Here is a 15,915-nt window from a genome sequence, read left to right on the forward strand (position 1 = left end):
CTGCTGTTATTTCAAAACAGTCCCTCACCAGGGCCATTCTAAGTTATTCCTCCTCAGTGCCTCCTAGGGCTCTAAATAGAGATAGCACATCTACATAAGGGATGCCTGCCTCCGACTAATTTGAGGCTTCCCTACAGTGTAGACATGCTATTTTGAAATAAGTTATTTTGGAATAACTATTCCAAAATAGCTTATTTCAAAATAGCTGTGCAGTGTAGATGTACTCTCACTGACTGAAGGCAGACCTTGCTTTGTTTGTATCAAAATGAAAATTGCTAAAAAGCTAGATATTTTGCTAGGTACATGCACCTTGGTCTTAAAATACTGCAACAATTCAAGCATGTTAATTTGCTGCAAAAAGCCTTGGCACTTAGGGGACTTTCAATGTAGCACTTTTAGGATTAAGCAAATAACCTTTTTGTTCAACTGCTCCTGTTTGCAGGAGCAACTTACATTCTTCTTTCCCCTTCCTGAATTCCTTTAGGAGGTTATGCCTTTAGAAATTTTCAATTCAAGACTAAAAAGGAACAATTCTGTTTTGTTTTTTAAATGAAAGGCAAGAATGAGAAAATTTAGCATCTCTATTTTTGAACAGAGATAAATAAAACTGATGCCATAGAAGCAGAGAAAATATGAAAGAGAAAAGGAGGAGCTACTTACAAAAAATCTTGCTTTGGTTGGTAATGCAAGAGTTTATAAATGTTCATCTCCAAAAGCCACGGGGAAAGTGGGGGGAGGATATGAGGCTGGAGAAAGAGAGAGTCTGTGTGCATGTAATCCAAAATTTAGTCCCTCTTCATTAGCCCCACTGTTTCTAGGATTCTGCCAAGAAATTAGCCAAATAAGTCACTTACTACTTACATACAAATGGAAAAAAAACTCTCCGTCCCCTGTGTTTCCTATCTTCTGTTTTATAGACTCATGGGACTGGCAGGGACTAGAGATGTCAACTATATGATTAACCGTTAAGCCTAGGCTTCTCGACCACATGCATTTCCACCTCCTTGCTGCCTCTGTAACAGATGCACCATGGGAGAAAGGAGTGGGAGCCAGTGACTGTGAGAAGCTGGCTTTAAGCAGGCTCCCCACGAGCACTAGATCTGTTTGCCCCCCGCAGCAGCAGATGATACACATGGGGCCAATATACATGGGGCCGATACACATGGGGAGCTGGCATATCAACTCTGCGGACCCAACTCCCCCATTCCTTGCTGTCTCCTACAGAGGTGGGAGGAGGGCAAGCAGGAGCTGGTGCTGGGAGGAGTTGGCTTAAAACTGGTTCCCCCCAGCACTGGCTCCACAGTGGCATCTGCTAGGTGGGTGAGGGTGGCGAGGAAGCGGGGGGAGGCTGCCATGAAGCAGCATCTGTCTGCGGCAGTCTGAGCTCCCCAAGGAGAGATGCTCTTTGTCTGTGGGGAGTTTGGAACCCCCCATGGACAGGGGTTGCTGCCACCACACTGTATCAGAGGCAGCAATGCCGGGAAGCAGGCAGCCAGTCTCCGAGGGGAGCTCTTCTTCCTCTGATACAGAGATAGCAGTATGAGGTGGTAGGGGGCTCACTGGAAGAGGAGCCGGGGGCACACTGGCTGCTGGCCCCACCCCCGGGGACTATCGAATAGTCATGCTAGAACTGGTAATATTTTGTGTGGTTACACAACTATTCAATTACATTATATCTAAAATCCCTATAGTATACTTTAAATGCAGAACCGCAGCAGGGATAGCTCCTGGACCCAATTTGAGCTCGGACTGAGCCGGTCTGTCTGCCCACCCAGCTTCTAATATACTTTAAATGCAGAGCAGCAGCAGGGTTAGCTCCTGGGGCCTGGCATCAGCTGGCACTGAGCCAGCCTCAAAAAAATTTACTGGCAGAGGAGGGGGATGGGGAAATGCATGTAGTCGACAGCACTAACTGATAAGCTTTTGGTTATTGGTTAGTCATTTAATAGTGTTGTCAATTACATCCATTGTATATAAGGAGCCAAGCAACTACACAATTGTTGACTATACGATTAATCGATAAGGGATAGCAATCAGTCCCGGCTCCTGCAGGGTCTGGCAACTATCCCTACTGCAGCTCTGCACTGAAAGTAATTTAGGAGCCGAGTGAGCAGGCAGCTCGGCTCAGTCCTGGCTTGTAGCAGGTCCAGGGAGTTACCCCAGCTCCTAATATACGTTAAATGCAGAGCTGCAGTGGAGGTAGCTCCTGGACCTGGCATGAGCCAGGACTGAGCCAGGCTGCCTGCCACCAGGCTCCTAAATTACTATGTTGGGACTGAGTGCTATCCCTATCAATTAATCAATTACACGCTTCTTAACATCCCTAGTCTGCTGCCCTTTCCCTTCCCACATACATCTCTCCCACACTGAGACAGTGGAGCCCCATATTTTCTATTCCTCCTCCCTCCCTGCACTTTTGGGGCATTGTGAATCCGCTGATTTGCACTTGATTCGCACTCCATCCCTGCTCCTCCTCCTCCTCCTTCCCAGAGCTTGAATGCTGTGAATCAGCTGCTCATGACTGGTCAAGCTCTGGGAGGGAGGGGAAAAGCAGGGTTGGAGTACAAAGCAGCTGATTCCCGCCACTCTGAAAGTGCTGAGTGGGAGGGAGACGAGGAGGAAGTGGTTGGCTCCAGTGCCCCAGTGCATGAGAGGTGTGGGGAAAGGGGGCAGAGAGGGGGTGCGCAGGCAGCAAATTGCCCACCACTGAATCATGCAGTTCACTGAGACGCAGGAAGGCCGCTCATGTGGTCCACTCACTAGTTTTGGATGTCCATCGCCGATCTAGGTATTTGAACTTCTGTCCCTTTTAATCGTGACTCCCTCCCTCCTCTGCCCCGACTCATAGTTTCGTTGTCTTCCTGCAAGATGTATTCCAGGCTAAATTATTATCTAGCATTGTGTGTACTAACATGTACAGCCTTAAAAACTACTCAAAATAGTAGGCACAAAACTTGTTAGAATACATAACACATAGAGATAGTATTTATTTATAATGAAGGTTGTACAGATCTATCCAATACTTATCTGGCACCCATCAGTGTAGCGTCTGTGCACCTCACAGTCTTTAATATATTTCTTTCTGTAATTCCCCTGAGAGGTAGAGAAGCCTGTATTGCATAACTACATCATAGTGTTACCATTATCCCTCTCCTTCCTCCCCTGAGGAAACTCAGAGAAGCTGCTGCTGTTTTGCAACTTGTCTGAAATTAAATTCTGACCCTAACTCAGATGTGGATGGATTCCACCTCTGCATAAAATTTCATGGAATCCAATGGGGCAGCATGCAAATAGACTTGGGGGAAGGCCAACTGCTTTCAAAGGACTCTGCAGAGGTCTAAGATACCACATGTGTTGATCAACTCGCAAAATTGGGCCTTTGGTTCGCAAATTGCTTGGGGTGGTAATCATATGGCTTGATTCAAATTAGAATTTGAATTTCCTCACACAGAGGAAGAACCGTATTGTGAAATTCAGCCAGATGGACTATTGTCCATAAGAATATTAATAGTCAACACAAAACCTGCTCAGTTCTGGAATTAGGTACCTTCCCTAGATGTTTTTGCGATGTGTATTCACGTTTATAAACCATCCAAGAGAGGTGGTAGTTTTGCATTTCATGGGAAGAATGAACCTTTTGAAATCCATATGACTTACACACACCTGTGTGTATGTTTTATATTTGGCATAGAAAGTATGCTTATTAAGTTTGCAGAAGATACCAAGCTGGGAGGGGTTGCAGGGTTATAGTGGACCACAAGCTGAATAGGAGTCAGCAGTGTGATGTGGTTGCAAAAAAAGCAAACATGATTCTGAGATGCATTAACAGGTGTGTTGTGAGCAAGACACGAGAAGTCATTCTTCCACTCTACTCTGCGCTGGTTAGGCCTCAGTTGGAGTATTGTGTCCAGTTCTGGGCACCACATTTCAAGAAAGATGTGGATAAATTGGAGAGGGTCCAGAGAAGAGCAACAAGAATTATTAAAGATCTAGAGAACATGACCTATGAAGGAAGGCTGAAAGAACTGGGTTTTTTAGTTTAGAAAAGAGAAGATTGAGGGGGGATATGATAGCCATTTTCAGGTATCTATAAAGGTGTCATAAGGAGGAGGGAGAAAACTTGTTCATCTTGGCTTCTGAGGATAGAACAAGAAGCAATGGGCTTAAACTGCACAAGGGAGGTTTAGGTTGGACATTAGGAAAAAGTTCCTAACTGGCAGGGTAGTCAAACACTGGAATAAATTGCCCAGGGAGGTTGTGGAATCTCCATTTCTGGAGATATTTAAGAGTAGGTTAGATAAGTGTCTATCAGGGATGGTCTAGACAGTATTTGGTCCTGCCATGAGGGCAGGGGACTGGACTCAATGACCTTTCGAGGTCCCTTCCAGTCCTAGTATTCTATGATTCTATGGTCCCCCTATCGCTATGTTCTAGAGCAGGGTTACTCAACACGCGGCCCTTGGGCCACATGCAGCCCATGGCCTGTTCATTTGCGGCCCACAGTGCGGTTTGCGTTTACGTGGAGCTCAACATGCAGCCCACAGGTGGAATCCTTTGAACATGGCCTCCACTGGGAACACACTCCACAACGGTGAGTCTATATAATGGTCTTCTGTTGATATGCGTTTTAGTAGTTAAATTCCTGGACTGTCATTGCTAATTGAAAGTGCTGTCATATGGGTAGAAATTGGGTAAATATTGCATTTTATTAATATCAGCAGAACTGACTTAAATGGTGCCTGCATGTTGTATAGTCTTGCCTGTCAGTGTGAAAGAAGCTATTTGCATATATATTTACATGTATATACAACCACACTTAAGTTGTGGCCCTCGGCATTTACTGTGAGTATCATTGTGGCCCCCTGTTCTTGGGCAAGAGCGAATCAAATCTATTATTCATTGTTTAATCTGTATTGTGTGGCTTCTAAGGATACACAGAGCACTGTCACATAATAAACAGTATTTGCAAAAGTTGTTTTATAAACATTAACTCATATTGCCTGACTTTGGAGAATCCCTTTATATATAATAGAATGCTGACAAGAGAATATTAGGGAGGTCATAATGTTTAAATAGTTGGTATGGCAGAATGTAATAATCTAAATTACATATCTGTGTATGCAGGCACACTACAACCTCAGTTATTCTTAAATATTGTGAATTCTAAACAACAGGTGTTTTGCCTATTGCGGTGAATAGTTTTTAATGTAATGGGGCTGTTCATGTGACTAAACACAATGTTAGCTAAAACATATTTACAGATTGGGCCGAGGGCCCCCTAACCCAGCCATCTGACCCATGTTTGTAGACCCTGCACCTATGTGGCATTCCAAAAGCCCTTCCTTGTGAAGTATGTATCTGTAAAATGCCATATACACCTGCAGCCCTGTGTGTCTGACTAACAAAACCAACCACCCAGTCATGAAAAATGTAGTCTATGCATTTGGCCAACCAAGTGTATAATCAATGTTGTGCAGTTGGGCACACTTTACCAGTGCCCTTCTGAGGGGGCTGCCCAGCTCCCTCTCCCCTTCCCCATGGTGTGACTCCTGGCTAGCAGGTGAGAGACTGCCCTGTGTCTCGGGGCCGCCTCTTTATGCCATTGTATCTGGCGCGGCTGGGTGTCTCCTTGTGCAGGGAGCGCCTTGCCCAGCCTTCTCTTCGCACGGCCACTTGGCCCTACCGCACACTGCTGCAGGACTAGCGCGCACAGCCACTGGCAGAGGCAGACGGAATTCGGGCAGGGCGCCCCTTTCCCCGCTCTGCAGTGGTGCCGGGAGCCTGTGGCACGCTGCCGCGGGAGTCCACTCGCCTCCCTCCCCTGGTTCCCCCCCATCCCCCGTCTGAGCCGTGTTGTTGCTGTCTGCACAGGGCGGCAGTGAGCCTGCGCGCACGGGCTGCTTCGCCTGGCAGAGCAGCAGTAGGACAAGCGGCAGGCAGCGCTGTGCGGGCTGCAGCGGGGCCAGGTGCCGGGGCAGCGGCGAGCCCGCAGCGACCCCAGAGCGCAGGGCCGCGCCGCGCCGCGATGCGCCTTCCCCCCGGGGAGGCTCCCCACCCCCCCGCGTAGCAGCGGCCGGACCCGGCGCGGCGTCTCCTCCGTGATGTCCCCCAGGCAGCAGGGAAAGGCGACTCACTCGAGGGCTGGGTGAAGGCCTAGTGTCTCCAGCGCCGCTCCCTCTCCCGCACCTCTCCGCCGGCGATGATGGCCGAAGAGCAGCAGCAAGCGGATCCCCCGCCGCCGCAGCTCCCCGGCACCCCCGCGCCAGGGGGGGCTCTGCCAGCGTTGGTGCCCGGGTTGCAAGGGACGGAAGCCAGCGCGCTGCAACACAAAATCAAGAACTCCATCTGGTAAGCGCGGCTGCCTCCATGGCACACTGGCTTAGCGCGGAGCCGGAGAGTTGCCCGGGCAGGCTCTGCATGTGCTTTTCCGGAGCCTGATGCGTGCTGATAGGGCCCTGGACATTGTGTGTGTGTGTGTGTGGGGGGGGGGGGGGGTTCTTATTTGGGGGTAAATGGTTCCTTAGGATGTGCATCTGAAACCACCGCCCCTCCCCCTCAAAATAAATGCTACACGTTTGTGTGGTTTTTTTTAATCTAGAGCTGCAGAAAAACAAGTTGCTTAAAATCTATAGGACTCGGAGCACTTGGTGCATTTGAAAGGAGGGAGGTTGGGAGATAACTTGCACTGCATGATGGTGGTGTGTATCTGAGGGGTGGGGGCGGGGAATGGAAAATGTGTTTACTTGGCTTTGCAGAGAGACCCCCCCCCCCCCCCCCCCCCCCGCCGCACACAGAGGAAGAACCGTATTGTGAATTTCAGCCAGACGGACTATTGTCCATAAGAATATTAATAGTCAACACAAAACCTGCTCAGTTCTGGAATTAGGTACCTTCCCTAGATGTTTTTGCAATGTGTATTCACGTTTATAAACCATCCAAGAGAGGTGGTAGTTTTGCATTTCATGGGAAGAATGAACCTTTTGAAATCCATATGACTTACACACAGGTGTGTGTATGTTTTATATTACATCACACACACAAACGTGTATCTCTTTATCCAGAGGATACCAGCATTTTTTTCCAAGAATTCTTTGCAGTCAAATGTACTCAAGGGTTTGGTTGGTTATGTTTACATTCATTTTTATCCAGAGATTATGGCAATTCTAATAGGGTGCTGTTAATAAAATGGACAGTCTCACCTATTTAAGGCATCTTAATAATTTAATATTGTTTTCTGCTGATTAGCAATCTCTTCTTGATATATTAATTCATCTAATTCCCCAATACTGCAAAGTATGAATGCATCAAGCAGTGCAAAAGATTGTAGTGAAGATTGTATCAGTATTTCTATTATAAACCTCTGTTTCTATGGGTTTGCAATTAAAATGTGATTTGGGCTAAAACTTGGTATGGTGGTATGCGAGTACCTTTCCAAGAATCCAAATTTTTGTCACAAATTTTAAACAAAACCACCTCATAGCAAGCCCATGTTTTGCTGACTTGAATACTACATAAGAACCCCAATTAGTTTTTAAAAACTAATTTTAAAATGAATTGAGTTTAGTTTGACCTGCAAATTAAAAAAAAGCTTTGTTTTGACAGTGAAGTATTGCAAGGGCCTGGCATCTGCAATAAGTGGATTAAGTTTTTTGAGTACATTCTAAAATTTGGGAATTGTATCTGTACAGTAATTTTTGCCTTTTGCAGTATGCATATTATGGTTGCCTAATGTACTGAACCTGTGTTTACATTGATTTATTCTATACTTAGCTTTTATAGTATATTGAATTAATATGGGTTTTTAAAGGAAGTCCAAAATATTAAAAATATTTTAGGGGGCTTGTTATGTAGTTAAAATGATATTTTAAAAAAACCCAGGAAATTGAAACTAAACAGTAAATCACAGTCTCTGTCCTTAATCCACACACACAACATACACAGCCTTTTGTTTAGTTTTTGTGTTCAGTGAGGTGACTTGGAGACAATATTACTAATTAATTTCCTGGGTGTTTTGATTGTGTTACCTGCAGCTTATTCTGATTTATAATAAGTTTTTGTGGTACATATTTTATATTGTCTCTTCTCATCAATATGGTGTTTGCAAATCTGCTTCTCAGACAGCATGTTTACATTGCATTCAGATTAGGTATCATGTCCAAGTTGAAGACAAAATGGCTACTAAGTAAAACCTCTCCTTTAATAAGAATTTGCTTTTTAAAAAGACACTTGGATATTATAGTATTATATTAAAAGATAGCTTGGTTCAAATATATGGAGTATTTGAGTAAATAATGTATTCACTTTCAGTACAAAAGAACCAAATGGTCATGTATAAGCTAGTGCAAAGTATCTGAAACCATCAGAGGTTTTGCCACTACATCGCTGTTATCTGCTCTCCCAATCTGGCTTGTAGAATTAGTAGATAGTTGATTAGCCACCCTTCACCTATACATGACCTTTACTTCTTGACAGGTCTAAAACTTCTGCAGCACTTTCAGACAGTGTCAGTGCTTGCATGTTCTGTTGTAAACATGTAATATGTGAAACAATTTATTTATAATAAAATTGAACTTCATTTTCAAACTTTACTTTAAATTTTGATTTTCTGTCTGTGAAGAACTTACATTAGAAAACTGGTGCATTATTTTAGTACTGTATTGCTAGCAAGCAATCTTAATCTGAATGTCTGACTTGAAAAACTAGTGCCCTATATACAATATTAGTGCTGATTCAGTTATTAACCAGAAAGGATAAGGTAGCTTTGCAAAAGAAAAGTTTTACACACACACACTTTTAAATCATGCAGTCACACACACGCACACACTCACTCACTCACACTCTCTCTCTCTCTCTTTTAAATCATGCATTGGGGACTCACTCCTTCCCTGCTCCCAACCCAAGAATTAGTAGTGTTTACAGTAGGTGGAGTGTACTGGCAGTTAAATATTGTACAAGCTATGCTTCAGAAGAATACTAAAATGACAAGATTCCGTCCTTATGGATAGCTTTAACATATTGAGAAGGCTATTTTCTCTTAGGTTTTATGTGTTAGGGGGTGTTTTTTTTAACTCCTGAAGGATTTAACACATTTCGATGAGTATCTGTGAGTGTTTTCTTTACTGCTGTCTCTCCTCCTCCAGTTTGCTAGTATAGTGGATGGACATTTTTAGTTTCAAATAAGTGTTTCCAGTATGCAAAACATATTTTCAATCAAAATAGTATAGCAGGATATAGCAGCTACTGAAAAATGGACTTGCTGATCACAAACAAGTCTGTGCCTGTTCTTCCACTGCTCAGACAAATATAAATATAGTATGTGATGTAGGCTTCTAGCAGAACAATGAGTTATTCATTATCTCAACTCATAGTTAATTTATTCTGTTTAATAAATTAAAATGCTGTGTGACAAAAGAAGTAACTCTTCTATAATTGCAAACATCTAGTATTGCTGTAAAATCAAACACTGGATTCAGTTTTAGTATTTAAAGTTGATAGCATGCATATTGAAGACTTTCAAACATTTAGTGGTGTTTTTAAGTTAATATTTTATTTGCATTTTAAGTGTCCATTGGAGGGGCAAAATGGAGAATTTCTCAGGTTTCTTTAAAATGATCAGGTAGCATTACAATCTTGTCTGTGTACAAGTATGTTGAATTGTTATGGCCGATTAACTTTGACGGATTGAAAGATTAAGGATTCAGTATTGCCTATCCACAGAATTATTTTTTTCAGCTGACCTGCTTGAATAGGCCCAATGAAGTGTTGTCCATCTTTATTTTGTATCACATATATAACTTGCTTTGACAGTTGGATATGTTCTTACATTGCTGATGAAAAGGACAGAAATAATATTAGACTTCTTCTAATCCGTCATTGGGAAGAGTCTAGACAAGAAAAAAACCTGTCTTTACAGAACCTAGACTTTCTGATTAATATGTTGGGTAGGTTTGTAAATTGCTTTAGTTTTTCCTGGATATTGGGCCTGAATATGCTTATTTTCATTTCACTATGGATTCATTTAAGCTTTTATATTAATAGCTTTTTGTGCAGACACTAAAGCCGGTGAGGGGGAGGGGGAGACTTTTCCCTATTTAGCCGTCTGTGCGTATAGACTAAAGGAATTTGTTAATTTTGTGTGTGAAAATATAGTATTATCAAAAAAGTGTTTTGTTTTGTATATATGGAGCCTGTGTACATAAACACACTGCTATGGAATTATGAGTAGACTCAAAATCCATTAGGTTGCTAAAGAATATCCTGTTGATGGAAAAAGTCAACTAGTACTGCATCAGAAATAAGCTGTAGACCCAATGATTTTAGGCAATTTCAGCCCTTTCTCACTACACTATTCACAGGGTCCAGTTCACATTTTACAGGTAGTGGAAATTGTCTTGTTGTTTTATCATTATTTTGACTGCTTGGAGAAAATTTTTGAATTAAATACTTGTTTATTCTTGCTGTAAATTGTCTTCTGTTATTTACATCTGCACACATAGTCAGGCTCTGGAGTTTGATCACCTAGCACCAGCCCCAGAAGTTAATTTTTGTCTTTAAGGCATCTTCTATGATTTGAATGAATTAATTCTCCCTGAGAAGTGAAGGGTTTTTTCCCCATATTAAACTTGGAAACAACACTCTAAGAACTAGGCACTGTGGAGTTTAGAACATGCACAGTCTGTCTAAGCAGCATGGGGTGTGGACTACTGATCATAATGTTGTTCTCAGATCTATCTTTTGGCTAGTAGCATGGTGCAGTATGCTAAAGCTGCATGAGCTGGGCTGCTCAGGTTAAGTCCCATTGAAGTCAGTGGGTATTGAATCGGGCCCTTGTTCATTTTGTGTTCTTGGTTTCATGTGCAGAACTAGGATGGATTTTGTATCCATTGTTCCTAATATCTTGAAAACTCAGCCTCTCTTCAGGAGAATGAAATCCTGTATTCACCTATTGTAATGAATATGTCTTCTGCTTATGGATTGCAGGTAACTCTTTATGCCCCAGACTTTGGAAAACATTGGTGTGGGACTTCATAATATCAATTTCTCCTTTTTTGCACACTGTGAAGAACTATGACACACTGTGAAGAACTATGAAATAGTTGTGTTGATATTTAAGAAGTCACTACTGAAATGAATGGGTCATTTGTACCAGAGAGCTGTTGTTTCAGACACTTTGCAAACTCAGGCTCAAACCCTAAATTTGACAGATTTTTTTTTTGCAATTATGGTGGCTAGAAACTATTGGGGGAGGAATTTGCTGAAACTTTTGGAGAACAGTTTAGGAGTTTGTCTGCACACACTTTCACACTTAGCTACTCTTTATACCTTTACAAGGAGAATGTGCCATAATTTTGGAAATATTCTTTTTTAATATATAAAAATCACAACAACGAAATTGTTTTAATCCAAAGGGGAAAAATGTGTACAGAAAGTAACAATCAACAAAGATGCTCTTAATTTCCCCCATCCACCAAACTTGGTATTTCAGGGTCTGGTCTCTCATATTTATTGGAATTTTGCAATGATGGTGGTGACTGTGTGTATATTTGCCTGTTAGATTTAACACCTTCTATGATAACACAGTATGCTAAGTTTATCCCTGGTGTAAGTCAGAGGAGTTATATCAGGGATGAAGTTGGCTCAATATCTAGGTTGAGTTAGTCTTGCTGTTAAGATATTGAACATGCTGCTAATGACTTGGGTCATCATCAGCATTGAAGCAGTACAACTTAACAGATGTTCTGTAAATAAGAGGGGCTACTGCTTTGGTGGGCAACCTGAGGCCCAAGAGGTGCATGCAGCCCGTTGGAAATCTATGTGTGGCCCATGTGACATTTTGTATACCATTGCCCATGTACAGGGTTGCCAGTTTCTCCTGGTTTTCATCCATGCAGGTTTTTTGTTTGTTTTTTGTATCAGTATTACAAAAGTGACATGCACTTAAAGCAAGGGCAAATTAAGTGAAGTGTGTGCTGATTATGCGTGTTAAAATGCAGATAATTGGCTAACTTTGCAACTGCTGAAAAATTTCAGTTGATACATGGTCACAAGCACCAGCTCCTGGGGAGCCGGTATGTGCTTTTAAGCCAGCTCCCTGCATGTATTGGCTCCTGCCTTCTGTCAGCTCCCAGCAAGTACTGGCTCCTGCCTGTCACCCCACTCTTGGGGAGCCAACTGCTGCCCTGCTCTGGTGCCTCTGGGAGCTGGACCAGGAGCTGCGTGTAACAGTTTGGGTAGTCAATAAACTCGTGCTTATCAGATATCCATTTAAACGGCTGCACTCTTACATCCCTAGTGCTGATTACACACAACGTTGTGAGAGCCATGTGCTCCCTCTGCATCTAATCAAAGTACTGCTACAGTTCAGCTGGCAAACCCCATGAATTTTAGGTATGCAAATACAGTTAGCAAAACTATCCGATCCCAAGAGACCATCTTGGTTCTGACAATTTGTGGCCCAAGAAGATGGGCCACTTATGTGACCTATTCACTAGCCCAGGTTGGCCTCTCTGGGCTGCAGCATACTTTAATATGTATACCTTGGCTAATGAATAAAAAGAGTTATTTGTTTGGGTTTTGCTTCTTAGCCAGACTATTGCTAAAGGTGCAGACTGGGATTTTTAAAGGGACTCTCAGGAGTTAGGAGCCAGACACATTACATTTCAATGATATTTGGGTACCTAACTCTCTTAGGGCCCTCCAGCAATCTCAAAGTGCAGACCTTTATTATCTAGAAGGAGACAGATATAATAAACACAATGCTTTGAAATAATGACAGTGTCTATAGAGACAGTATCCGAAGATTTCCAAAACTTGTAATATTGTGTGTATCTTTATTGTTTCTGTCTGATTGAGTTGTGTACAGTGCAGCATGGTCTGACACACTTGTAATATCTAGCCACTATGGGACAAATAAAGAATTGAGTGAAAGGGATGGTCTAATGATTAGAGTAGGGGACTGAGAAATAGGTTACTTGGGCTGTGTCTACATGACAGAAACTATGCCAGCATAGATGCTTTGGCATAGTTATGTTGGCCTGTAGGGTGATGCTTCCTGGTTCTGGTTAACTGTTAATCAGTGGGGGAGGGAGCAGTTCCCCAGCTGCCATGGGCGTAGGACTGCTCCATCTCTGCAGGAGGCCCACCGCAGTCAGGGGCTGCTCTGATTGTCCCGGAGCTGTGGTCAGGGGCTGCTCTTGAGCTTGGGTGACCCGCAAGCAGGGGCTGCTTTGGCGGTGCAGCCTCTGTCCACAGGGAGCCCGGGAGCCCTACAGGCAGGCGCTGCTCTGGTCAGGTGGGAGCAGCCCCCGCCTGTGCCCCCTTTAATCGTTTAACTGGTTAAACATAAGGTTTTACCAGTTAACCAATTAAACGGGATTTTACGTCTCTAGTCTATACTGGTGGAATGGGTTTTTCTGTTGATGTAGGATCACCTTCCCAATAATATTATCTATGTGGAAGCAGTCTTCTGAGCAAAGCTATGTCTACACTGGGAGCAAGGATGTCACTGCTGTTTTGGTCAGGGATGTATATATTTTCACACTCTGGCCAATTTAGATACATCACCCTAATTTTTAAGTGTAGACCAAATTTTTGATTACGCTTCTAAATCTGTCACTGTTCTTGTTGTCCAGAGGTGGGGAAAATTAGGCCCAGGGGCTGGATCTGGCTCGCCAAGCATTTCTCTCCAGCCTGTCCAGCTGATTAGCAAAGCATGCATACTTACTTGCAGCTTGTGTTCAGCTGCCCTTCCCCCCACCTTGCTTGGTCCTACAGCCAAGCTGCTCCTAGGATTCTGCTGCTAGCTAGCTAGCTGTACAAGGGGCAGGGAGAGGGAAATGCTGAAATCAGGGTGCCCCCTGCCCCTGTGTCCCATCTCTGCAGAGCAGGGGTCATGGGAGGGAGACACAGAGGAACTGCTGCAATCTGAAGCAAGGATGGTAAGTGACTCAGAGGAGTGCCTGACTTAAGAGGCGGGTGCCCTGTTTTTAAGTTTTCAGTGCTTGTTCTCCCTCCCTCCCCCTTCCCCCGCACCTCCATATCCCATTTCTTCTGAGTGGAGGAGGAGGGAGACAGCAGAGTAGGACAGCTTTCCCTGTCATAAAGAGATAGCACATGGCTTCACTCAGAAACATACCCAGCAGCAGCCAGCACACATACTCTTTGTGTCACTGTCACACACACATTGCCACACATACTCAGGCTACGTCTATACTGCACCCTTCTTCTGCAAATGAAGCATGGAGTAGAATAGCCACTATGCAAATAATTTGCATAATATTTGCATAATTAATTAGGGGCCGTTTTTACACAAGAGGCTTTTATGCAAAAAGGAGCTGTGTAGATGGCTCCTTTTTGTGCAAAAGCGGCCCCTAATTAATTATGCAAATGAAACATGGCGATATTCTACTCCATACTTCATTTGCATAAACTTTTGTGGAAGAAGGGTGCAGTATAGACGCAGCCTCAGTCTGTATCACAAAGTCTGTCTCTCACACAGAGTGTGTCTCTTTCACACTGATACACTTTCTCTCTCTATAGCCCTACCTCTTCAGCTTGAGGCCCTGCTCCTTCCAGGGGGGCTTGGAGGCAGCTTGTGATCATGTACCAAAATCCATGAAGTGTCTTCCCTACGAAAATTATTGCCTCCTCCGCCCATAGTCCTCTGCTTATATGACCTTGAACAAGTCACACCAATACTTTTCTCTGTTTCCCTATAAAATGGAAATATTTACTTTTGAGATCCTCGACTAAGAGGTTCTGTAAAATTGCCAAGTGTTATTGTATCTAACTCAGTTTTCCTTGGCCTTGTGGCTCTACTTGTTGCCTGTATAGGAAGTCATACGTTCTGGGCAGGGATTGCTATTTCTGTTAAATAATGATTTGTAGACTGTGTGCTGTTTAGGTCAGTGCATGCTGACTGCAGTGTGGGTCAACCTGATCAGTCCTCTCTGGAATTATTATCTGGGTGTAACTCCTCATGCTTGTTCTCTCCAGGTTGGGTGGGCACCTGTGTCATCCTTTTGCCTTGATTGAGTGTGGAAATGGGTGTTCCATCCTTGATCTGTGAATGGGGATAACCTGCCCCTTGACCACAGAGCTGGCTAGTTCAGCATCAGTCATGTAAAGTGGGAGGAGGCAGAGAAGGACATACCTTCTTCTACTTTCATGAGACTTCTTCCTCAGGACACCTGCTCATCTAAAATGGCTTCTCTCATTTAGCTTGTTAAGAAAGCACTTGCTCTCTGACTCTTACAATGTCAAGGAGCTGCTCTTGGCAAACAGCATTTCCAATCAACAGGTGCAGCTTGTGACTCTATCCTTGGGGAATGGGCAAACTTTCAAAATGAGGAACACGCAGCAGGGCAGAGGAGTCTCTCTAGGTCAGCAGGTATACAGGCCATTTTGGTCTGGAGGCATTTTTATGCGATTAGAAAGTAATCTGAATAAAACGAAAACTGACCTTTATGTAACCTTTGAGAACAGAGTTGAGATTTTATAAAAGATCCTGACTTTCTGCATGTGTCAGAAATAACTTTGCAGAAGTGAGCCATTGTAAAGCTGCTTTTAAGAGGATCAGAACCAGACTTGTTCACATTTATTTTGGAACCGTGGGAACTAATAAAATGTATTGAAAAAATATTCAAATAATAAGAGATTTGGCAATAAGCCATTACTGTCATTTCATTTGAATATATATAGGAGATCATTAAATTGTTGATCTCACAGTATAAACATACATAATTTCTTTTTTCATAAACATTTAACTTTTCACCACAGGTGTTTTCTTTTTCCCTTTGTTGAATCAAATCAAACAGTACAACATTGTAATTCAGAATACATTTCTAATTTGTTTTTAATAAGCAAAGAATTGCCTAGACTGTTATCTGAGGCTGATAATACAACCTCCCCTGAGCC

At 43.2% G+C, this 15,915-nt stretch overlaps 1 protein-coding gene and 1 long non-coding RNA gene across 3 annotated transcripts in view; one reads left to right on the plus strand and one right to left on the minus strand.

Moving 5' to 3' along the window:
• The window catches only part of LOC142818323 (uncharacterized), a 39,343-nt gene extending 33,075 nt beyond the window's left edge, over positions 1 to 6,268 (minus strand). For both annotated transcript variants that reach the window (XR_016350654.1, XR_016350655.1), the window contains exon 1: positions 6,135 to 6,268. This is a non-coding gene — a long non-coding RNA (uncharacterized LOC142818323). The remainder of the gene's footprint in view (positions 1 to 6,134) is intronic.
• Positions 6,200 to 15,915, plus strand: part of RFX7 (regulatory factor X7) — a 123,115-nt gene continuing 113,399 nt past the window's right edge. The window contains exon 1 of the mRNA XM_089782008.1: positions 6,200 to 6,348. Coding sequence (XP_089638134.1) covers positions 6,200 to 6,348 — 149 coding nt within the window. The remainder of the gene's footprint in view (positions 6,349 to 15,915) is intronic.

Source organism: Pelodiscus sinensis, chromosome 14, assembly GCF_052426305.1.
Source record: "Pelodiscus sinensis isolate ZL-2025 chromosome 14, ASM5242630v1, whole genome shotgun sequence".
Classification (NCBI taxonomy): Eukaryota; Metazoa; Chordata; order Testudines; family Trionychidae; genus Pelodiscus; species Pelodiscus sinensis.